The sequence below is a fragment of the Pteropus medius genome, unplaced genomic scaffold (assembly GCF_902729225.1).
Source record: "Pteropus medius unplaced genomic scaffold, Ma_sr-lr_union100, whole genome shotgun sequence".
NCBI classification, from domain to species: Eukaryota; Metazoa; Chordata; class Mammalia; order Chiroptera; family Pteropodidae; genus Pteropus; species Pteropus medius.
The window spans coordinates 66812443-66837948 of NW_024349800.1; the positions used below are offsets into that span (position 1 = coordinate 66812443).

The 25506-nt window shown below is 33.5% G+C and overlaps 1 protein-coding gene across 6 annotated transcripts in view; it reads right to left on the reverse strand.

Moving 5' to 3' along the window:
- Positions 1–25506, reverse strand: part of SIK3 (SIK family kinase 3) — a 215012-nt gene that overhangs the window by 101150 nt on the left and 88356 nt on the right. For 5 of the 6 annotated variants that reach the window (XM_039887970.1, XM_039887974.1, XM_039887972.1 and 2 more), the window contains 2 exons: positions 4560–4676; positions 1238–1301 (listed from right to left, as the gene is read on the reverse strand). In XM_039887970.1, coding sequence (XP_039743904.1) covers positions 1238–1301; positions 4560–4676 — 181 coding nt within the window. Of the gene's footprint in view, positions 1–1237; positions 1302–4559; positions 4677–6325; positions 6464–25506 lie in introns of those variants that run through there. The other variant, XM_039887975.1, reaches the window with a different exon arrangement.

The following is a 25506-nucleotide window of genomic DNA, read 5'->3' on the forward strand; positions in this document are numbered from 1 at the left end:
TGTTATCTTTTCTATACTTTTAAAATCTGTTTTCCTAAAGAACAAAGTAGATCTGTTGTGTATTGTGTTTGATTTTTTTAATTATTATAAACGTTAAGATAACATGGTCTCTTTTCTCCCAAGATTAACATTGTACATAATAAGCACACATAGAAAGCCAACTAAAAATATTATTAAGAAATGATACCGCCTTTAAAAACGACTCATACTTACGAAGATTCTTAAACACAAAATTATAATATTTCTGGAGAACACTTAACACACCCAAAAATCCATACAGTCACGACTGACCAGTCATTAATAAGATTCTACTTTAAAAGTGATTTCATGCCTTCAAATATAAATTAGTAAGTGCCAATATTTAATAAAAAAATTCTTACCATGTATATTTTAACTAAAATAAGACCCCCAAAATAAACTAGATAAACCTAAAGTATATAAGAACCTTTCTCTGTAATTACTTGCAAAAAGGAAAAAAAATTAAAATAAAAATACAAATAAAAAATAAAAAATTATTTTAAAAACTTAAAAAAATTAAGACATGTCAACCTAGATTTGAAGGTTTTATTAGCCTTTACTTCTACTTGGCTCCATTTAACATTGTTAAAAAAAGGGTGGGGGGCGGGGATGGTCAGTTTTTACCACCTCGTTAAAGTCAGATTTCCTGGTAACAAATACTCCTGCTTAATTTTGATATTGTGCTAAGCTAAGTATTCAAGAAAAAAATAGCTACTGAAGACAGAACCTCCAAAATTACAAGAATCATCAAGGGAACTGTGAACATATGGTAAGGAATATGGTTACATGTTGTTTTAACAAATTTTAAAGAATGCATTAGGGTGAGATTGTTTGCTCCAAGTGGCTCTTTCTCACACAACAGAAGCCCACACACTTGTGGAGGTTCTGTCACACTTGGTAACCCCAGTTAGAATCCGACAATAGGAAAGACTCTCAAATCCCACGTTCAGAAGGGACGTTTGTTCCTAGACATCTTTAATCTCAACTGTCAACACCTGACTAAAATAAACAAAATACCTTTGCTAAGGAAAGAAAGATGGTGAAGAGATTTAAATAGGTGAATAAAAAATAATTAAAATTACTTTGTTGATAAAAAATGACAGCACTGAAGGACAGCATCAAGTGACAGCTGCTCAAGTGACAGAGGCATCGAATAGCTATTTTAGGTTTGCCATAGTGTGCTCAATAGCTGTTTAAAGAATGCAATAAATGTACTTACCAAATATTTCCCCTCCACTAGCATATTCTGTCACCAGATAAATCATCCGTTCTGTCTCCATAACCTGGTGCAAAGGCAGGAAAGTGACAGACAGTGACACAAATGACAGGCTGACATCATAAGAAGAGAAACTAATGACTCCTCCTTTGTCATATGAAATATTAATAACCATTACTGCTTAAAGGAACTTAAAACACTGGTGGGAGTAGAGAGATATAAATGTTACTAAGAAGAAAGGGGGAAAATAGGTATTGCTCCATGTTCTTAAAAGCAGGAAATATTTACTACTTGAGAGAGACAGTCCTTTTGTTGTTCTGTGAGAACTCTGCAATCTCTTAAGCTCCACAAAACTGAGAAGCGAAGAAGCTGCCAAGAACCAAAAAGTTCACATTTAACATTAATCACTTGAAGCTTAAAAAACCAACCAAAATACAGAACACCTTAGGTAAAACAATGGAAATCACTCAAAAACTACATAGAAATCACATATGGCTGTGTTTTTTAAAAAACAGAAATGACAACTTTCCTTTCCACTAACCATTTATTCAAAACTGGGAAGAATAATGTAAATATTCAACATTTCAAGTAATATAAATTACTCATTTGTACTTTGTCCTGGTTTCTATTTTACTAATATATATTTTACACAAAATTTTCATATTTTACACATAATAAATGTTTAATTACACAAACATTTAATAATTATATAAATACGATATAATTATTATATATATTTTAGTAATATTTTGTGCTTTTTTATTAGTTACAGTGTGTTATCAGCCCTTTCTTCCTTTTTACTTTTTTCATTATTTTTAAAGTCATATATGACTATATATGCTCATTACAAACATTTTAAATACCTAGTATGTAAAAAGATCAAAAGTTTTCCTCTTCTCAATCCCCTTCATTTTATTCCCCAGAGTAAACCCTGTTAATAGCTTATTCTATATCATTCTAGAGCAGTGCTATCCAATAGAAATACAATAAGCCTCATATATGATTTTAACTTTTCTAGTACCCACATTAAAAGAGTAAAAAAAAAAGGTGAAATTAATTCGGATAATTTTTTTTATTTACCCAAATATGTCCAAAATATTATTTTGAAAAATTTTAATTGTAAACTGCTTCAGTTTTTACATTCAAATTAATTTAAATAAAAGTAAAACTTCAGTTCCTCATTCACTGTAGCCACATTTTAATACTCAATCACCATATGTGGCTAGTGTTTATCATATTGAGCAATACAGTTTTAGACTTTCGATATATTTCACAGTTATTTTGTTAAATTATTTCCCAGTTACTTTCTTTGACACCTTTACACATTAATACCATATAACGGTATTAGGTATTAGATCTCTCTTTTCAATGGTTTCATGGTACTCCATTGTATGAGGGCACATTAATTTTCTAATCTAATAATTGTGTCATTCTTTTCTTCTCTTTAATTTTTAAAAACTACATATATATATACTGGTGATATTAACCCATTACTTGTTACATGTATTGCTTCTAAGCTCTCTCTACATGTTGATTTATATAACAAAAAAAAGTTCTCTAAAGATAGATAGATGTTTAGAAAAAAATAAATGTCATATTGTATATGTACCCTGTTGTACTCCCAGGCCTTTTAATGACTGCAAATGTTCTTTGATTATTAAATTTTTTAGGAGTTCAAAAACTTTTCTATATATTTATCTATATTTGGCTCACACTCTAAACCTGAGGAAATTGAAGCTTTGGCAAATATCCTAAAAACTACCTTGATACTACTATACAAAGACAATTTGACAGCCATTCACCAGGGTAGCTCAGAATCTCCCATTAACAATACTAGCTGCCAGAGAGCAAAATTAAAACTTAAAAGAAAGTATTGTTCAAAGCCAGGGTTGAAAGCATGGAAATTCTTATAGGCTAATGAAATCTTGGGTAAGAAAGGTAAATTTGCAGAATTCAGTTATAAGGTTAGTACATATAAGTTAACTTCTTGAGAAAGGTCAGCCTAAGAAGCCCTAAAATTATTTAATGGTGATTTATTTTTAAAAAATGAGGTCAAGAAGTTTATTCAGTCTATCAGGATAGGAAGGAAGCAGAGGTTAGACACCTCTGAGTTTGCAGATACAGGTCTTCAGGCAACACCAGAAAGCTTTCACAGGCTTGCTTCTGGGGCACAAGGTAGGTGTGGTTCAACATAATTTAGTCTGATAAATTTCAACAAGTCTGTTCCTGCTGATCTAATTCATTTCATTATGAGAGCAGCTGGTGCCAGAGAAGAGCCGTAAAGCTGTAGCCTTAACCACACATACTAACATCACAACATGCTTTCTTTTCTATAAAACTAAGACGACGAGAGCTTGCCCATTGTGCCTTGGATGTACTTTCTCCACTTTTAACATGGCCCTGTTTCTGGGCCAGTACCCATTTACTGCAACTAACAGCAGCAAATGAACTGAGTGGGTGACCACTTCCTGCAGTAGTAGGTGATGGCTGCTCTGGTAGAAAGCAGTGAGCAGGACTGGCTCTCTGCAGATGCAGAGCTTATAGCTGCCAACACAAAGCAATTTGAGAAGTTCCCCAAAGCCCCACCTCTCCCAAAATATCTCTTCCACCAGCCTGCTAAGGCAAGATCCTCCCCTCTATCTGGCTTCAAATTCCAGCCATTAGATTTATTGCTCTTGCAGTAAGGCTAGTTATCATGTTTGATGATGGTATGGAATACATATGTTTCTTGGGAAGGTAAGAAAACTAGATTAGAAATCTCTTCCATTACACAAACTGAATCTCTTGGTTATCAAAATAATCAAATACTATCTTGAAAAACTAAAAACTAAGTCAGGACCCTACTAGAATAGAAAGGAGGTAGATTCTGACTGATATAAGAAGCCATCTTAAAATATCCTTTGCAATAATTTTTAACATGATCACAAAAATTAGTATTTAAATCGTTATAAAAATAATGTTATATTCATGTCTAGCTTTTCATCTCTAAAATTTTCAGTTCCTTTTGGGTTTCCCATTCTGTTTTAGGATTCTGACCTAAATAAATAAGTTATCATCTTCTGAATAATCTTTTTGTGTAATTCTCACAAAGAATGGCATCCGAGTTTTACAGAACAAATTAAAAACACTTACCTGGGTAAGACCCTAGTAGCAAATAGCCAGAAGAAACATGACTACTGAGTTGGGGAATAAAAGGGTGAGGAAAATAGTAGGATGAATATATGAACACGGAAACAAAAAGGAGTTGCAGATGTTCACCCACCCACCTTTTCTTCAAAGGCTGTTTTTTTTTTGTTGTCATACACTACACCACTAGTGATCCTACCTGGTAAAGCCTGATGATATGGGGGTGGCAAAGCATCTTCATAATTTGAACTTCCCGAAAAATCTTCTTCAAATTTTCTTCATCTAGCTGGGTCTTATCTATGATCTTGATAGCAACCTGAAAACAGAGAAGAAAAATTACTCTGATGCATTATTAAAAACAGTTTATTAAGGAAAATTAAATCTACTTTAAAACATTATATTCCACAAAATACAAGCTGCCAGCATTTTATTTACAGAATGTCAATGAAGAAAATGAATTTATCCCTTTTTAAAAGACAGGAAATGGATTTTGGTTTCAAAGGAACAGACTCCAAAAGCTAACTGGTCTTCTGCCATTTCTTAAATTTGCTCCTACAGTAAAATCCCATGACAATATTTCATTACTCCATAGATGTGGTTACAGTCTAGGCAGATCATGCTTTGGTACAGAAAATGGTATGTAGGGCCTCTTATTCAGATAAGAAGCTTATATTATAAGTACATGATGATTTAGTTAAGTTCAACTAGAAATTCCAAAGGTGTGTTCCACATCTCATCAGGTGCTTGCACAGCTCAAAAATAGTGGTGGTGGCGGTGATGTGTGGTGGCGTGATGGCGGTGGCGGTGGTGGTTGTGGCAGCAGCAGTTATCATATACTGAACATTGTGTGTCAAACATAATTCTTAGTGCTTTGCAAGTATGAACTCATTTAAACCTTACGACACCCCATATTACTATTAACTGATTAACAAATATGGAAACTGAGACACATAGAAATTAAGAAATTTACCCAAGATTAAGTAATTTACATTTCTATGTGGTAGATTCAGGATCGAAACCCCAATGGCTTGGCTTTAAAGTCAAATTCTTAATGGTAATGCTATAAAAATCTGAAGGTCTTTCTGTACTGTATATATACTGCTTCAGCATAAAACATCTTTTTATTTTGCTCATTATTCTTAAGATATCCAGCAGCACATACATTTTTAAAACAGAATGAAAGATGAAGGCCTTTTTTAAAAAATTTACTATATGTAAACTTCCTCTTTATTCTTAGTGAAATACTCAAAATATTGTAGTGCTCCAAAATATCTCTATATGTCAGTTTCAATTACTCAGTCAGCATGTAATCTATGAATATTAGTTGATGAAGTGCAAAGACTAGGTAAATACGAGCCACTTTCAATTTTTAAAATTCTATGGTTCTGTATGCTGGGAGAGGTAAAGAAAACTTACTGAAGAAAAAAAAAAAACCAAGAAAGCAAAATATAAACACTAAAAATGTTTAGTTCAAAGAAATACTGTGTGGAACTACATAGATGGTAGATGAATCAAATGTATGATGACCCGCATTAAAGTAACTTAGTTTGGAGTTGTTTCAGATGTTAGAATGAGGAGTAATAGGAGACAGGCACATGAAGACAAATTTTAGCTCCATTCAAAGAGTCTATAAGCCTTGCCTAATGATAGAATGAGCTGGGAGTAGCTTGAGCTACAAAAAATTCATCAGACACTGCCTTAACTTCAAGGAGCTCACAATCAATTAGGGAAAGAAATATGTGAAACAGACAACAGTATAGCACTAGAAATACAATCAATCAAGCTATGAATAAGGTATAATGGTAGAACAGAGGATAGAGTATGACCTTCACCTGGGAGAAAAAATTAGACATAGGGAAAGATTTTGCAAAGAAGGCATAATTCAAGAAGGGAAAAGAATGGGGATAGGCAGAAAAGAGGGTAGCAAGTATTATGATAAAAAGCAGAATCATTAACAAATCTCACCAGCTGATTGATCTCCTATAGGAAGTCTTGAACCATATGAGCCCTGACCACTAGCATTTCTACTTCTCATTACTGTGTCAAGTCACATACAGGACCTTAATTCCAGCAACTGGTCCAGCTTCTGCACCTGGTTCTCTAAGAACAGCTCTCGAAATAAAAAAAATCAAAATCACAGTACACAATGTCCTTTAACAGAACAATTATCTGGGTCTTAATAGTAATTAATAAAATCTTACACATGAATAGCACGTTATAGTTTGCAGAGTACTTTCATATATATAACCAACTTAGAAACTCACAGATATATGGCCATAGCAGAGTGTTTCCCAACAGTTGTTGTGGAAATGGGTTCCAAGGCCATGGATAGGTGACAGTGGATCACCTCCAGTCTGAAGGAACCTTGTCTGTTTACCTCAGAAAAATATTAACAATTTCTGTGCACAGAAGGTTGGGAAGCACTACTAGGATTTGCCGATCATCAGTGTCTAAGGACCAGGCCTGAAATCCCCTATTCTGTCCGTGCCTACTAATGGATGGCATAGAAAAAGTAACAGTGGGTAGCGAGTGGAGGAACAGAATGAGGGCCTGCAATGCATCTGACTGTATTTTAAACACTTTTTCACCCCCAAGACAGTACTGGGTCACATTGTAACTGGGAGTGTCATACAGTGGGACCTCCTGATTCACAGTGGACTCATTCTGAATTTCATTTGCATTCTGAGGCAACAGGACTTTCATAAAAGTAAAGAGAAAACCTAATCATCTGTAAGGATGAAGCTGGCTATTAAGAACTTGTAACATATGTTATGCACTTAATAGTTTTAATTTAATAAAGATAGTAGCATAGTATGGATGTAGTTTTACATTTCTAACTTCACATAAAGGGAATATGGTTCTACATATTGAAATGTATTCTTATCTTTTCAGAGAAAATTGCATTAAGTATAATCTGTTCTTAGAAGGTGGACACAGAGAGGTTTTAAAAAAATAAAACATCAAATTCCTGTCTAGTCTTCAGTGAGATTCAAGAGTCCACAAGACACAGAAAGGTAAAGCTTTGCCTAGCAGCTGAATATAGTGTCAAAAGGAAAGATTCTGGTGTCCAGCTGTCTAGATTCAAAATCTTAGAATTATCCCTTAATGTATAACTTTGAGCAAGTTATTTTTTCCTATGGCTCCTTATCTATAAAATGCGGGCAACAATAAAACCTACATTAAAGGTTGCTGGAGATTAACTAGGCTAACACATGCAGCCTGCTTAGTATAATGCCTGGCATGTGGTAAACACACAATATACATTAATTACAGGTACTGCTATTATTTATTTGACTGTTCTAAAATCAAGCCTTGAAATTCAGGCAATCCTTGGCAAAGATTGGATTTGCATCACTAAGCAACATAATCCAGAATCTGAAACACATCAATTCCCTACTCAAGGGGTGAGTTGCGGAGTGGTGGGGCAAGAAGCAAAATAGCTAAAAATTTGTGGACAGCATTAGGAACCAACTAGCTGCTTCCAGCTGATGTGGAAAGAACATGGAAGGAATGGAACTGGGAAAAAAATTGCATTCCATTCAGGAAAGTCACACTGAGCCACAGGTTGGAACCCACAGCAAGACCTGATCCTGAGGGCTGTGCCAGAGAGAGAGTGGTTGGCTTCTTCATGGCAGGCCAGCCCCTCTTCCTAAAGTTCAGCTCCCACCAAAGCTGCAAACTGGAAAGTGGAGGTTATCTAAAAAGTGGAAAAACACTGATGAAACAGAAACTACCAAGTCGAGTAGTTGGCAAGCAGGTATGATTATTTTGAGAACACCTGAAGAGATCAAGGATCATGAATTTTTACTGCTACCAATTATTGGAGGATATACTATAAAGGTTTTACCTTAAAGTATACATCAATTGCTTGAAAGATTAAAGGTCTATAGCAAAAGGTAAACTGGCATGTATATAGAAGATAAACTCTCAAAGAATGTTTTTAGATTGGTGTTGAACATTTATGAATCACGTACATGTACTCATATATGAAAGGCATACCAACGAAACATCTAACACATTACCAAGAGACCATGTATTCCTTAAGTTTGCCTGTTGTACATATAGTTCTTTTATCTTGCAAAGAGCACGATTTTGTAAATTGACACTAATATTAATTAAAGAAGGCATTGTATCCAATGTGTTGCTAAATAGATACAGATTGTAGGAGTCCTTAAGAATGCCCCTACCCAAGATATTTCCATTCAAAAACTACTTTTTCAATTGTCACGTGGTACAAAAAAAAATTAAATTTTTATTATTCATTCTAGAAGGGGGAAAATAGCCATTTCCCACTCTTAAGTATCACTTCTAAACCACAGTTCCTTTAACTCTTACCTCATTTTTGCAAGCACAGTAATGCTTATAGGGAATGAAGTTGAGAAAAAAAAGTGGTTTCTTCACAACAGGCAATAATATACTTGTATATCCTGACACCACATTCAAGGCAAGATAAGGTGACAATAAATACCAATGAGCCAAGGAAAAGTTCAGTATTACGATCAAAACAAATCACTCTTCCTCCCCACCCATCAGAAATGAGTAGGTCTCTTCACTAAGGGATATGCTATGACAAACGGACAGTACTACTTAGGAAGAAAACGCAAAGATCTCAAGTGCTAAAATTCCTCCAGAAAAAGAGAAAGACCACTCCCTTAAACTAGTATGCAGATACATGCACAATAATTTCACAGAATACAGTAAAAAAACTGAATGCTTTAAAGAAGGTAAAACATTATGACAGCATGAAAAAAGTTTATTTTTTCAATATTCTTTTAAGAAAAGCTCTACTTCCTACTGAAATGGTTAAAACTTAGGTAGATATCAAACTTTTGGCCATTGTGAATTATTTTCTATGGGGTTGTTTTTACATGTCAAAATGAAAATGGAAACTATCTCACTGATAAAATTGTTTTTATATATCAAAATGAGAATGGGAACTATCTCACTGATAAAACTGATTACATGTAGAAATAATATGTTAGGCTAAATAAAATATATTGTTAAAACTAATTTCAATAAAAATGTAACCTATGAAATGGCAGAAAATATTTGCAAACCACATATCTGGTAATATCCAAAATACAATAGGAATTCATATAACTAAACATCAAAAAAAATTTTTTTAATGGGCAAAGGACCTAAATAGACATTTTTCCAAAGAAGACATACGAATAGCCAACGGGTACATGAAAAGGTGCTCAACATCATTAATCATTTGGGAAATGCAAATCAAAACCTTAATGAGATACCACCTCACACTTGTTAGTATGTCTATTATCAAAAAGACAAAAGATACCAAATGCTGGCAAGGAAATGGAGCAAAGGGAACACTTGTACACTGTTGGTGGGACTAAAACTGGTACAGCCACTATGGAAAACAGTAGAGTGGTTCCTCAAGTAATTAAAAATAGAACTGCCATATGATCCTGCAATCTCACTTCTGGGTATGCATCCTAAGGAAACTAAATCATTATCTCAAAGAGGTATCTGTACTCCCATGTTCATAGCCGCACTGCTCACGATGACCAAGGTATGGAAACAACCTAAGTGACCATCAACAGATGAACAGATAAAGAAAATGTGATATACAGATGAGCGTGTGCGCACATGTACACACACAGGAATACCATTCAGCCTTAAAAAGGAATGTTGTCATTTTCAACATGAATGAACCTGGAGGGCATTCTGCTAAGTGAAATAAGCCAGAGAAAGACAAGATAAACACCACATTACCACATGGTATCATTTATATTTGAAATCTTAAAAAAAAAAAAAGGTCAAACTCATAGAAACAGAAAGTAGAAAAGTGGTTTGCCAGGGGCTGAGAGGTGGGGGAAATAGGGAAAAGCTGGTAAAAGGGTACAAACTTTCAGTTATAAGATGAATAAGGTCTGAAGATCTCATGTAAAACATGGTGACTACAGTTGATAACACTGTATTGTACAACTGAAATTTGCTGAGAGTAGAACTTAAATATTCTCACCAAAAACAAAACTAAACAAAAACAGAAGAGGCAATGTGATGAATATGTTAATTAACTTGAGGTAGGGGAGGGTCTTTTCACAACATATACATGTATCATATCATCACATTAAACACTTTAAATAGCTTATAATTTTATTTGTCAATTATGCCTCAGTAAAGCAGGGGGAAAAATAATTTCATCTGTTTCTTTTTAATTTTTTAAATAAAATTTTAAATTATACATGTGGTCCTCATTTTATAGGACAGCACTGGTCTAAATGATGCCAATAAGCTACCAGTTAAAGCAGGTATTCCATGAAAATGACTTATGAAATACTTGACTCAATATTGAGAATTGCCAGTTAACTATCTTGAAGAAACTTGGCAGGCTGCAAGGCACTCAATGCTCAAACAGTGCTTGGGAGAGAATCTTAAGGTCTCAAAAGTTGCATTCCAAGAACTCAATTTAATTCCATTAAAAAATGTTTATTGGACAACTGACTGGCTTAATGTAGTGCCCTTGTGCAGCTCACTAGCAGCTCTCAACAGGAGCTCTGTGAGAGAATTAAGTTTTACATGCTGAAGAAAGTAGTTCTCAAACTTTTTGGTCTCAGGACACCTTCTCTAATAAATTGAGAACCCTCAAAGAACTTTTGTTTATATAAGTAATATCCATCTATATTCACTTAGAAATTGGATTACAATTAAAACCAGAAATTGAAACAAATCTTTAAAACAATACAAAAACACACTTTTCATCAGCCATCAGAGTAATTGTATCATCATATATCATGTATTCTCTCAAAATCTCCACTGTTCAACTGCGAAAGAATGAGGTGATAAACGAAAATAATGTTTGAATATTTATGAAAAGAATTTTGACCTCAGGGACTCACTGAAAGAATTTTGAAGACTCTAGAGTACCTAGATCAAACTTTGGGATTAACTGCCCTAAGTCATCATTATATATAATGAATTAACTTCTCTCCTATGTATCTAGAATGTTACCAACTTTGGGAACACTGAGAAAATAGTCACTCAGATTTCTTTCCACAGGACTTATTTCATTCTATTGGACTTAATTCATTCCCAGTTGAGAATGGCTCTAGAAAAAGAATTCAAATGCCTTTGTAATCAAACTTGATGAAAAACCTTTTTTCTTTCTAATTGACTAGAAAATAGAACTATTAGCAGGTTTAAAGAAACTCCAAACCACCACAAGCTACAGAAGCTAGACTATAAGGCTAAACCTTAAACCTGCCAGGCACTAAATGACCATGATTAATGATGTGCCACGTGGCTACAGTTGGGATGTAGGCTGGCCATATTCTTGGGAAGATCCTGACCTTTGCACTGGAACCAACCAAGAAGAAGTCCATATATTAGTTTGTAATAAATATCAAATCAAGTAATAAAGGGTAAAGCAAAGATGTATATTTGGAAAGAAGAGATTATTCTATCTATTTTACACACCAAAATGTTTCTGGGAAAATATGCAGCTGTCAAGTCTAAGGCATGACTGAGATGTTCGGATTCTAGCTAACTCCAGACAGGAGGACTCAACATGACCACCAAAAATAAGAGTCAGCCAGCTCTTAGTGAACCCCATAGGAAATAGTTTAAAATATCCAGCAGGTCTTTAGGTGACTTTTATTTTTCTATACTTCTCTGTTTGGGCTGTACTGAACGGTGAAAATAAAATAGTTCATTGCATTTACAAAGTCTGGGGGATAGAGAACTGAGATCTTACTGAAGTGAGAAAATATACCATGAAACATGCATTATTCTTGGAAGCATTTCTACAGTGGAACGTGGGATACTGTGCATAATCAATAAATAGAAGTTTTCTGGTAATTACTTGGAACTCGAGGCATAAAAGTGAAATTTTTTAAGACAAAAAGAAAATGATTTCTCAGTTCCAATAATTTCCATCTGGTTGCCATTTACCCTTGTAGAAAACAGAAGTCCTAGGAGTGTCTCTAACATAACGAGCAACTCTCTCAGCCAAACTGACATTATTATTGTTGTTGTTATTTTAGCATTTACACAGTGCCAACAACATTTATATGCTTTACGGAACATTAAATGAACTCCAGGCCTGTAGGTTTAATACTTAAATGAACCGGACAAAAAGATATTTTTTTTTAAAAAGGGGGGGATGGGAAGTGGAGAAGAGAAAAAAGTTGGTAATAACAATTATCGTAAGGTAAAAATTATTTACAAAATACCAGTATCCATTCCATTTTCAGCTATTTATTTTAGATTGACCAAATCTTGGAAGTTTAAGAAGATTTAGAATGAGACTGATAGCTTAATTCTAAGACTAGAGTGCTCTTAAAAAGGATGCCCTGAAGCCCTTAATGGAAAAGCAGAAAAGAGAAGAGCAGGAAGGAGGGAAAGGGCCTAAAGAAGAATGCAGGCGAATTGGAGGGACTGGGCAGAAAAGCATTATTAGCACAATAGGAAAGAAAAAGGTAAAAGCTAAGTTCAAAGTGGCTACCAAAGAAAGACATATCTAAGAAAATGTACAATGAAAAAATAATGATTGTTACAGAAATATTTTTAAATAAAATTTTAAAAAAGGAGCAGCAGTTAGTGCAAGAAAAATTTTAAAGTTACAGTGGGAAATTAATCTATGAAAGATAAAATTTTAGTCACAGAGAAAAAAGATTAGACATCCGGGAAAAGAACTTGGCATTGGCCTGAACTGTGAAGTTAGAAAGAGGCAGAAAGCTGAATGAATTTTAAGATAAATTTTCTTAATGAAGTGCACGCTACTCTTTCCTGGAGTGCCAGCTCATAGGTAAAAATAACAAAGACTCAGAAGAATTGTGATCTTCCCCAAAACAGCATTTGTCAAGGAGCCTGTGTACTGTTAAGCATTTAGATAGAGTACCTACAACACTCAAAAGCTTTTTAAAGCAGCTGGAAAGAAAGCTAAACTCAACTGGCACTGCAAAACTTTCTTAAACTTCCCCATTGGAGATTTATTACATTGAGTATCTTGCTAACCATACAATGGTAGTATTGTTCTTTGTGAACAAAGTCACCAACAGTTCATATTTTAAATTTTCTTAAACTATATTAACATAGCCTGTAGTAGCAGGAGGTTGGGTGAACCAAAGAAACATAAATTCAGCTGAAAAACTATCCTAAATTTCTCATCTCTTTATATCTCCCAACTATTTGGTAATGAAGACTAAGGGAAAACAGGAAACAATCTCCATTACCGGATAGCATCTTGCCCTCCCTATTTCTGAAACTTACATCCCTAGATGCCAGTACTGTGAGCTAATTGTCAAGATATACTTCTTTGTCAAACCATGCATTTCTAGTCTGAATAGTTATGACACTGGGCAGTCTTCTCTGTGGCAGCCCAGAGTTAAAAAGCCAGCTTCCCTGTGACTATCAGGAACAGTACACCAAATATCTTCTGAGGGGCTTTCCTAATCACAGCTGTATACCATTAGTGCTGGCAGAAAATGCCCCTCTGGGATTCCATCAAAATGGCAATATTTTGTGTGATGGCATTTTGCATTTATTCTGACTTCAATAAGTTCCCTATATTTAGTAGTCATCACATTTACATTCCATAATAAATGTTTGTTCTTCTTGTGCTGAACAGTGAAGTTTTAGTAACTCAAATCGCTCCCATGAAAAGTCTGATCACAGACATGAATTAATTTTCAAATTTCTGATATTTATTTTAAAGATAGGAGGGGGACAATTGATAAACAACACTGCCATAGAAAAGAAATGAAAAACTATTCCATTAAAATATATATTATATAAAATGTAGATATCATATATACATTAATATTACACTCACATTAAATGTAAAAACACGACTATGTGAAGTATGTGCTTAATAAAATGGAGTTAACATTTAATAAAATTGTTCATCTTTTCCCTTACCAGGATTACATGCATCTTAAATTCTAACCTATGATAGTTCTACATTGACATTACTGTGCAAGTCTAGAATTTGGAAAAGCTGCTAAAGCACCATAGCACCACAGATTTTACTTTAAAGTTTGAACCATTAAATTTATTTTAATCAATTATTAAGCAAAAACCAACCTATTATACTGTCTAATGGGCCCTCTTTTGATCTAATGACAATACTCCTTTTAAGCAAATTAATGATCCCTAATTCACTGCCAAAGAGACCCAAAAGACTCTCCAGACATCAGATATAGTTTCATTTAAAATAAACATATTTGCCTAAATAGCTTTATAGAAAATAACAGATCCTGAGAAACTCTATCTAGAAAATCAAAAGGAATGAGATTTATGAGATGAGAAAATGAGAGAAGAATGTAGATAGCTGGAAGGAAATAAAATGTTAATCGATAATTATTAATGTTATTATAATTGATAATTGATAATTATTAATGTTATTTAATTGATAATTAAATAATGTTAATTATTTTTAGTATTTCATACTAAAAATAATTATCCCTCTACATTTAAAAGTTCTCTTGAATTTTCCCGAGGTCTCTGAGTCGCAGATTTCTATAGAGATAACACGGGCATTCTTTGAAACAAAGTCTAAGAAAACCCCTCCAGTAAATCCAGTGTACTTTTCTAAATAGAATATGGCACAGAATAAAGAGTTCAGCGTAGGGAAGACTGAAAAGCTAACGATACAGTAGTAGAATCTTTTTCTCTCTGAACGAAATTTCGTAGAAACCTTCATACACAAAGCAGGAGAAAAAAAATCTATTCTAGTTAACCTTGGGTAAGAAAGTCAGAGACAAAACTTTTTAGAATGTCAGGGTTCAGAAGAACAATTGGAAGTCACTGGGACAGCAAAAAGAGCACTGGACTGAGAGGTAGGATCTAGAGTTCAATTCTCAAATCCATTTCTAAGAAATGTTTGTGACTTTGTGCAAATCACCTTACCTCTAATAGTCCTCAGTGTCCTCATTTATTAAACAAAAGGGTCTGTATGCCTGTATGAAGCTTGAAAACAGTTATCAAAACAAGGTTCTCACTGTGCCTATTCATAATTAGAACTCTGAGAGATTTGAGTTTAGTTTCTTTTAAATTTTTTTTTAAGTTCTAAAATTCATTCAAATAAAATAAATCAGAATCACTAGTTAGATAACTCTTAATCTTAAACAATGAAAACATTCAAATCATCTAGTTTCATAGTACTATATAATGCAGGACCATATGATAATAAGCAGAAAGATGCATTTAGTACATCTGAAATAATGTCGGTGAATAAGCTCTTAAGTCTTAATTACCTTTCTTATATTAAACAGCAATTAAATACATTAAAGTAAAGCATAATACCACTGTTTACCTAGGGAACCTTGGCTGTTGCAGCTAATATTTTCACTACTGGTACAGTCAATGTCTCCTATTGTTAATATTAATTACACTAAATAATATTGATATTAATTTCCATCCAACTTGAAGAACAATGATAAACTAAATTAAATAAAATGTGATACAGGCCACAAATAAGCCAAAAGAATTAAACTATAAATTACAACTTAACTAGGAAGATGCTAAACAGAAACCAAAAACCCAAGTCTAAGAATCTTGTATACGTTATCCAAATTTGATAAAGTTTCCATCTATAAGAAGGTTAGAAATTAGAAAAATGAAGTGTAAAGTTTAGTTCATTTTATATTTTTTTCTTTGTTTTATACAAGTTCATTCCAATTAAAAATAAACATAATAAGAACAGCTAAAATACATTGAGCACTTAATATGTGCCAAGGCATTGGTACCTTTTTTACTTTATATTATAAAAATTTTCAAATTTATACAAAAGTAGACAAAGTAATATAATTAAACCATCAATCAGCATTAACAGCTATTAACTCACTGCCAATTCTGCTTCATCCATACCTCCACCAATTTCCTCCAAAATCCCAATCATCATTATCATTTCATCTGTAAATATTTCAATATGTATTTCTAAAAGGACTCTATTTTTAACACAGAACCATGGAACCATTATCGCACTTGAAAAAATGAACAATAATTACAGACATTTAACTCTGAATCTTCACAACAACCCTACGAAGTAGATACTATTATTCCTATTTAAAACTGATGCACACATCATTGAAGTAATCTGCTGAGGTCATATTGTACAAAATAGCAGAGACAGGATTTGAATCCAAGCAATTGAGCTCCAGAACCTGAGCTCTGAACTATACTAAGTTTTACTGCCTCTCAAAACTAGATTTTATGGTAATGAATTCTTAAACATAAACATAGAAAACTGACTAATAAAGGAATGAATGATGGACAACACCAAAGTCAGCAAAATTTTGAAAAAGAAAAATATGTCACAGTACCTCACCCCTCCTCCAAATTCTTTCTTCTACCTTCTGCAGGTATACTCCATGAACAACTCTATCGTCCTTCATTTAACATAATGCCAATTATTATAAGGTTTATTCTTTTCACTACAATGAGTTCTACTGAGTCAAACTGACATTTTAGATGTACTTCCATGGCTAACTTTCATCAAAAGAGGCTCACTGGATGTAGTCCTACTCAAAAGTAAATATTCTTTACATAAGTCATATAATATGTAGCAGACGGGTGACCAATCTTCAATGATTCCACACACACATAATGATACACAAATTCAAGAACTGTGTACAATTTCTCTAGAACCTAAGGATAGCCTCCAGTCAACAGCCAGCAACAAGTCAGTCATAAAGCCACAAGAAAATAAGTTCTACCAATAGCCTGAATAATCTTAGAAATAGGTTCTTCCGAATTTGAACCTCCAGATGAGAAACAATCCATCCAATGCCTTGACTGCAGCTTTTGAAATCCTGAGCCTAGGCTCAGCTAAGCCACACCAGGACTACTGACCTACAAAAATGGTGAGACAATAAATGTGTGCTGTTTTAAGCTATTAAGTTTTTGGTAAGTATATACCTATGGTTCATTATGATGTAGGTGATTCTAATCTCTAAGAAATTCTAGGCCAAGGAAATCTTTCACAACTTATGGAACAAATCTAGGAATTTCAAAATAGAGTTCAAGCATGGGAACAGAATTGAAGCTCACTCTTTAGAAAAGCTTTGGTCTACCTTATAGGTATTTGAGCAAATCCATTCTATGTAAACATAAGTAAGCTCTCCATCTGAAAAAAGTTAATCATTCCAGACTCATTAATTTTCAAAAGTTACTTTTGTCAACTGCAAAAATGGCATCAAAAGCATATGTATCTAATGACTTCCTTTCAAAAAGGACAATATGGAAGGAGGGAAGCAGGGTAAATAACTTTACAGTGGAGAAACCTCACAAACAGGACCTTGGCCAGGTGCTCCAGGTCAATACCAACAGTGCTAAGTCATGTTGAGAGTACCTACCATGGATATGATGTGATAAAAAAGGCACTTTACCTTTGTGATGTTCTTCCCTAAGACCTATAATCTCAGTCTAATCATGACAAAGACATCAAAAAAATTCCAACCGAAGGAAAAATACCTGAACAGTACTCCTCAAAACTATCAAGGTCATTAAAAACAAGGGAAACATGGGAAAACTGTCTCAGCCAAGAACAGCCTAAGGATATATGATGATCAAATGTAATGTTGTATCCTACAATGAATCCTGACACAGAAAAAGAGACATTAGATAAAAAATAAAGAAATCTGAATAAACCATGGACTTTAGTTAATAATAATATATTAGTACTGACTCATTATGACAAATGTACCATACTAATAATGTAAGGTATTAATAACAGGTGAAATGGAGTGTGAAATATTGGAACTCTGTATTGTATTTAATGACTTTTTGTAAATCTAAAACTACTGTAAAATAAAAAGTTTATTAAATTTTGAAATCAAGCATAACCATCTAATTTGAAACTTCATAGTGGAATACTCTGCTCTTCTGGCACTACATTCAAGTTCAGTTTCATACTATTTTGTTAGATAATTTCTATTTAATGCCACAGACACCAGTAGAGTTTTCTGCTCTATTCTCGATTCAGATACCCAGACAGCTCAATAAATTTAACGTTTTACACTAGACATATATTCAGGACCAAAATAAATTTCCACATGAAGAATATTTTAGAATCATTTTTAAATTTTAATAATCTTTTTTTTTTTTACACAGTTTTGTGACCCTGACAGCAAGTCACGAACAATTAAATTTCACCTTACAGTAGAGTGATGTGGGGTACTGGAAAATAAGTTTTCTCAATGGAACTGCTTCCTTTTAGTTAGTAATGTAAGATAAAGAACTCATCATGGCTTTTTGTTTGCCTTTACAGAGAGAAAGTCAAAGCTAAGTGAACTGTGGTAGCTACAACTGGCCTATGTTTTCAGGTAAAATATCCACCACCCTTCTTCCATATACTATTTGGCTTTTATTCTTTTAAATTTATTTTAAAGTTTTAGTCTATAGATCTTTTACTAAAGATACCTGAAATTCTTTCCAAAAGTAGACTTAAAAAAAAACTTGCAAACATTTAGTAAGAGTAAGGACAAGAAATTCATTAACAAAACAAATAAGCATATTAGTATTTCCCCTTAGCAAACATTTCCATTTCCTTGTATTCTAGCTCTTTTTTTTAAATAAACAGCTTGAGATATTATTCACAAACCATATAATCACTCATTTAAAGTGCACAATTAGATGTTTTTTAGTATGTTCACAGGGCAGTACAACTATCACAGCAATCTAATGTTGAACATTTTCCCCCAAAAAGAAACCCTGTATCCATAGGCCGTCACCACGCATTCACCATTCAATTCCTTACCACCCCTAAGCAACCACTAACCTACTTTCTGTCTCTATAAATTTACCTATACTAAACATTTCAAAAAATGGATTTACCCAATATGTGGTCTTTTATGACTTGTTTCTTTCACTTAGCATAATGTTTTAAAGAAGCATCCATGTTTGTAGCATGTGTCAGCACTTCATTACTTTTTACTGTCAAATATTATTCCATTGTATGGATATACTTTTTAATTATTCATTCATCAGTTGACAGACATCTGGGTTTTTTCCACATTTTGGATATTATGAACAATGTTGCAATGAACATTCACATAAAATTTTTGTGTGGATATGTTTTAATTTCTCTTGGATTTGTACCTAAGAGTAGAATCCTGGGTCATATGGTAACTCCATATAAAATAATTTTTGGAAATTTTAAAGATATCACAAAGTAGCTACATAATTTTACTTTCCCACCAATAATGCAAGAGAAGGTTGGTAACTCCATATAAAATAATTTTTGGAAATTTTAAAGATATCACAAAGTAGCTACATAATTTTACTTTCCCACCAATAATGCAAGAGAAGGTTCTAATTTCCCACATCCTTGCCAATGCTTGTTATTTTCCATCTTTTTTATTATAGCCACACTGAGTAGTTTCTCATTGTGGTTTTTTCATTTTCCTAATGATTAATGATGTTGAGTATCTTTTAATGTGTTTACTGAACAGCTGTATACCTTCTTTGTTCATTTTTTTAATTAGGTTGCCTTTTATAATTGAGTTGTAAGAGTTCTTTATATATTTTGAATATAAATTCCTTATCAGATATGTAATTTGCAAATATTTTCTCCCATTCTGTGGGTTGTTTTCACATTTTTGATGGTATTGTTTGCAGCAAAGTTTTTAATTTTGATGTAGTCAAATTTATGTTTTTTTCTTTTGTTTCTTGTGTTTTTTTCTAAGAAACCATTTTCTAACTCCAGATTACAAAGATTTACTCCTATATTTTCTTCTGAGTTTTATATTTTTAGCTCTTAAATTCATATCTTTGATCCATTTTGAGTTCGTTTTTATGGTATAAAGCAGGGGTCCAATTTCACTCTTTTTCATGTGGATATCCAGTTTTCCCAGCATCGTTGTAGAAAAAAACTGTTCTTTCTCCATTCAATTGCATTGGCACCCTTATCAGAAGTCAAATGACCATAAATATAAGGGTTATTTCTGAGCTACTGAATCTAATCCATTGATCTATACATGTCTATCCTTACACACTCTGTTATCTCCTAGTTCTCGATATTCTAGATATTGACATTCACCTTACTCTGTTAAGGATGATGTTTATTACACAAAACCATGTGTTTTGTAAAGTCCCAAGCACCCAATAAAGGAATAGGAACCAGAACCCAGTTGTGATTTACCAACTGTCAATGAGCCAAACCAAAAAGATTTTTGTATGTGGTTTAGGGGAAACTGTCTTTATGATTAAAAAAAAAAAAAATCAATGGACAAAATGAAGATTAAAAATTGGGATGAAAATAACCTACCAACTTATCAAAATAACAATAAGGAAACAGAACTAAGACAGACTGGAGTAACAGTTACTAGGCAACCACATGATAACAATGGGATGACTAGTCCAAACTATTATTCCAATTGATTCATTTACGAATTTATAAGTGTGTATGTTTAGATCCCAACTACTTCTTAAAAAAAAAAAAAAAAAAAGGACTGAGGTGTTTACAAAATCGAATATATGAAATAAGGTAATTTAAAAGAAAAGCAAGTCAGCACATTTTTTAATTCTTATTTTCCCAAAGCCAAAGTGCCTCTGGGAAATAGTCAAACATTTCCAGATCAGCAGACATACAGAGGATTCACCAGCATCAATTTTATTAGTCTACAAGATATATACACATGGGGAAACCTCTAATGTATGAGAAAGGAACAAACTGTATTAGACTCTTCAAAGAACAACAGATATACGAAGTTCTGGACCTCACCTCCCCAAATCTCTGCTTTTTAACCAAAAATAAAGAAATAAATAGATAGATAGATAGATAGATAGATAGATAAAATAAAATAACAACAATAATAAAGAAAGCTAGGGTTTCTTTGTCCTTTGGCTCCTCCTGAGTAGGTCAGGTCTGTGTATAATTATTGGGTTTCACATTCCTTCAGAAAAGGAAGAGATGTCAATGCATGGAGAATTTTAATAAACAGTAGACTCAGGTTAGGGGTAAAGGCAAAACAGTGCCTCTACTGACTAAAAAAATAAATAAACAAATGAAGAAAAGAATCTTTTGTTTTTAACAATAGTTGGCCAATTTTAAGACAAGTAGAATAAGAAAGAGGCTTAATTTCTTATTCTAAGGCTTCCACCACTGAACTTGAACTTGTGAATAAATCCTCTTGGTTTCATCTTCTTCCTAGGCATGCTCCCTAGCTGGCAGGGTTGACATAAAGAAATGGTGAAAATTAAATTCAAAATATATTTACTGGAGAATTTTATAGGCAAGAACACTTACCAAAAGGTTTGTTAAGAAACAGTATTTGCATTACTAAAATTCTTTCCTTAGAAAAAGAATCACAGCAGGGTTCTTTTCAATAACTTTTTCATAGAAATTTTTATTGCAAAATACATCATACAAACCTGTGTGCTTTTCCTGCCACCCTTAATCTATCCTAAAATTTATGTTATCTTTCTTCTGCTTTTCTTTATAATCTTAGCATATAAGTATCATTAAACAATCTATTATTTAGATTTGTCTGTTCTTAAACTTTATGTAAATAGAATCATAATTATTATATTTACTATTCCTCCATGAAGATGCATGTAATGGTACCCAATTTACTTTATACTAGTCATTCTTTTATAAATATACAAATTTATTTCTTGCTTTATAGTTGCTAAAACATTTGAGTTGTTTGCATTTTTAGCTACTAAGAACAGTACTTTAAATATTGTTATACATGTCTCCTGGGCATGAATGCAATTTTCACTAGGGTACATATTTAGGAATCACTAAATTAAGCTAAATCGTTTCCAAAATGGTCCTATCCAACAGTGCAACTGTTCCCACTGCTCCATATCATCTCCAACATTTGTTATTTTTAATTTTTCCCAGTCTAGTAGGGGGTGAGGGACAAATAGTTCCTCACTGTTTTAATTTGCATTTCCTTGATTGCTAAAAAAGGTTGAGGATCTTCTCATATGTTCATGAACCACTGTTTCTGCTTCTGTGAAATAAAGTTATTCCTGAGTTTCCTATTTCCTTTTTTTTCTTTTTCTTTTTTATTTGAGGAGTTCTTTTATATTCTGGATAACAAATTTTGTCAGTTCATCTTCTTATGTTGTAGCTTATTTTTTCACTCTCTTATGGCATCATCTTTTTAAATTTTTTTAGTAATTTTTTTTTAAATGAAATATAACCTTCCTACAGAAATGTGACCAAATTATAAGTGCAACTCACATACACAAAAGTAATTTGGGGTTCTCAATAATTTTTAAGAATGTAAAGGGTCCCAAGATCAAAAAGTTTGAGAACCAGTAAATCAAAAATATGTGGTTTCCTATCATCCTCTGTGACACTAAACCTCACATATCCCATCTCTTCTCTCCATACTAAATTCTGGAAATTTTCTTCAGATCTATCTATCTTCCAGTTCACTCTTCAACTCTATCCAATCTGTATCATCTTTCCATTGTGTTTTTATTTATGTTTTTAATTTATAGATATTCTACTGAGACTGAATTCTTTAACATCTTCCTCATCAATTTTGAGGTTTTCTTCATCCTATCATATTTTTAACCCCCTCTTTTATTTCTTTAAACATCTACAGTCTTAACGAGACTGATGGTTACTGCTGATGTTTGAATTATCTATCGCTGTATAACAAACCAACCCCAAAGCTTAGTGAATTAAAACGATCACTTATTTTGCTCACAAATTTGCAATTTGTCCTGGCCTTAGAAAGGATAGCTTGTCTGTCCTCCAAGTGGCATCACCTAGGGCAGCTTGACAGGAGGTTGTAGGGTCCACTTTCAAGATGGCTTACTAACAGGGCTGGTAAGTTAGTATAGGCTGTCAGCTGGGAACTTAGTTGGTGCCATGGGCCTGATGTCTCAGTTCTTCTTTACATGGTTTCTCCATGGACTGCATAAGCATAGCACGGTGATGGGTTTCAAGAATGAGCAGCCCAGGAGAATAAGGAAGAAATGTATAGTATTTGTATGGCTTAGCCTCAGAAATCCCATAATATCACTTCTGTAATATTCTTTTGGTCAAATCAGTCATATAAAGTCCTGCCCAGGTTTAATAGAACAGGGCAGAGACTCTATTTCTTAATGGTAGAATAGCAAGGTTCTAGAACAGCACATGGGTCGAGAAATATTGTTGCAGCCATTTTTGAAAAATATAATCTGCCACATCTAACTCAGTTGCTTGTTTTCTTGTGTAAACTCACATTTCTTACAACTTTATAAAAATTATCAAGTCTATCTATAAAGTGTGGTTCTATAGAGATTTAAATTTGATTCTCCCAGACACTGGGAACCACAACCAACTGGGAGTACTTTTAACTAAGTTAGAAGCTTAGAGATTTTGAGGCCTCATAGGTTGTGTGAAATCTGGTTGCAAATCCAAGTGAGTAGGGGCATCTGCTCAGGCAGTTTCATGGGAGACTTTTCCTCCTTCTCCATCCAGATCCAAGACATTAATAAGCAAGTGTCTATATGTAAGGCATCTTTTATCCTATTTATTCAGTGAGGAAGTCACCTTCCTTAGGTCCCTGTTTTATATGAGGCAGTCTCCAATATGACCTCTCACTTTGCTTGGACACTATTCTTTTTCTCTTGTCCCTCCCTTTTACTCTAATCTGATTAGAAACCCTCAGCACTAAAACCACCTTCAGTGCTTACTCTACCTTATAAAATCATATTTTGTAGCCATTTCAAGGCCTTCAATTATTTTTCTTACACGAGCTCCAGCATTTTACATATGTATTATATGTATTCACATATTTTTTCTTCATTTCTTCTGACCAGAAGGAGCTTCTCTGCACATCTAATCTATCACATTACTGAAAAAGAAATTATTCATCATTCATTTGAAGCTACTTCACTTATCAAAAAATGACAATTTCAGTAATACATCTGTATTTTAAAAATGCAGCTATGTTAAATATCATATATCGCTTGGAAATGATCTGGAAATGTCTGTAATTAATACACTTTCTATAAAGCAAATCTGAGGGAACTTAAACTTATTGGATACACTAAATTCTGCCCCACACTCTTCATATCTTTTAAACCCTATCGGGGTCTGTGACCCTGTACATATTTTAAACATGATTTAGAACTGTACCACAACCGAAGTAAAAGGAAATTTTATTGATTTGAAAGAAAAGCAAAGGAAAAAATAACTATTTCTAGGGCTAATATCTTAAGGTTTAAAAAAAAAAAGATGAGGCAACTGTCTTGTAAGAAGAGATAAACTCAAGTTCTCTTCAACAAAATGAACATGAATTAAGTGGATTTAATATTCACATGCATTTTTTGAAGCAGATATTCTTACTACAAATTACAGTCATGGCTCAAAAGAAACAGCAGCAGCTTATGAAAAAAAAAAAAAAGGCTGTAAACCACTGGGTTAAGAACCTTTAAATATTAGATCTCCCATCATGCTGAAAGCAGTGACTACAAATTACATATTCTCAAAAAGATGACAGCCGAATTTATATCCCCAAAGAGAAATGGGCATAACTATTAGTTGGCACTGACAGGAGACTTAACAACAAGTCACTGAACAGACCATTTACTGTTCTTCATCTTACGCAATATGACCTTTCCTGCTCAGCCTGCTAAACATCACAGTGGTCCATGAGGAGAAAATCCATATGGAAGCAAATTCCAAAATGTAATTTACCCTAAAGGCGGCGTGCATTTCCAGATTCTTCATCTTACTTTGCTCTACTCCCCTCTGGGTCATAACAGAACTTGGCAGAGGTTAGAATTTACTATGTGTAAACTCTGGAGCCCACATTAGAAAGCCCAGCAAAGTATGCATTTGCACTGGCAAAAATGCTTGCTTCGTGCACTGATTTGGGTTTGCTAACTTAGACTATCTACAGTTTCAAAAATGTGTCTAAGACTGTTGAAATTTAAAAAAAAAAAAATTAGAAAAAGGGCACGTGTCACGCACATCTCCATACCAACAAAATACCAAAGCCATTATGCAATCTGTGGTTTCTTTTCATAATTGAAGAAATTAATAGCTTTGGATACAAAACTTAGAAAGCTTTACCCTGAGATATTCTACCAGCCTGAATCTGTGTATAGAATCCAAAAGTTAGTTACCAGACTCCCAAACTGGGGTCTACAAAAAGTTATTTTCATCCACTAGCAATCTTTCTTCACAGCAAAACTTCAAAAAAAAGAGTCTGCAACAAACTTCACCCTTATTG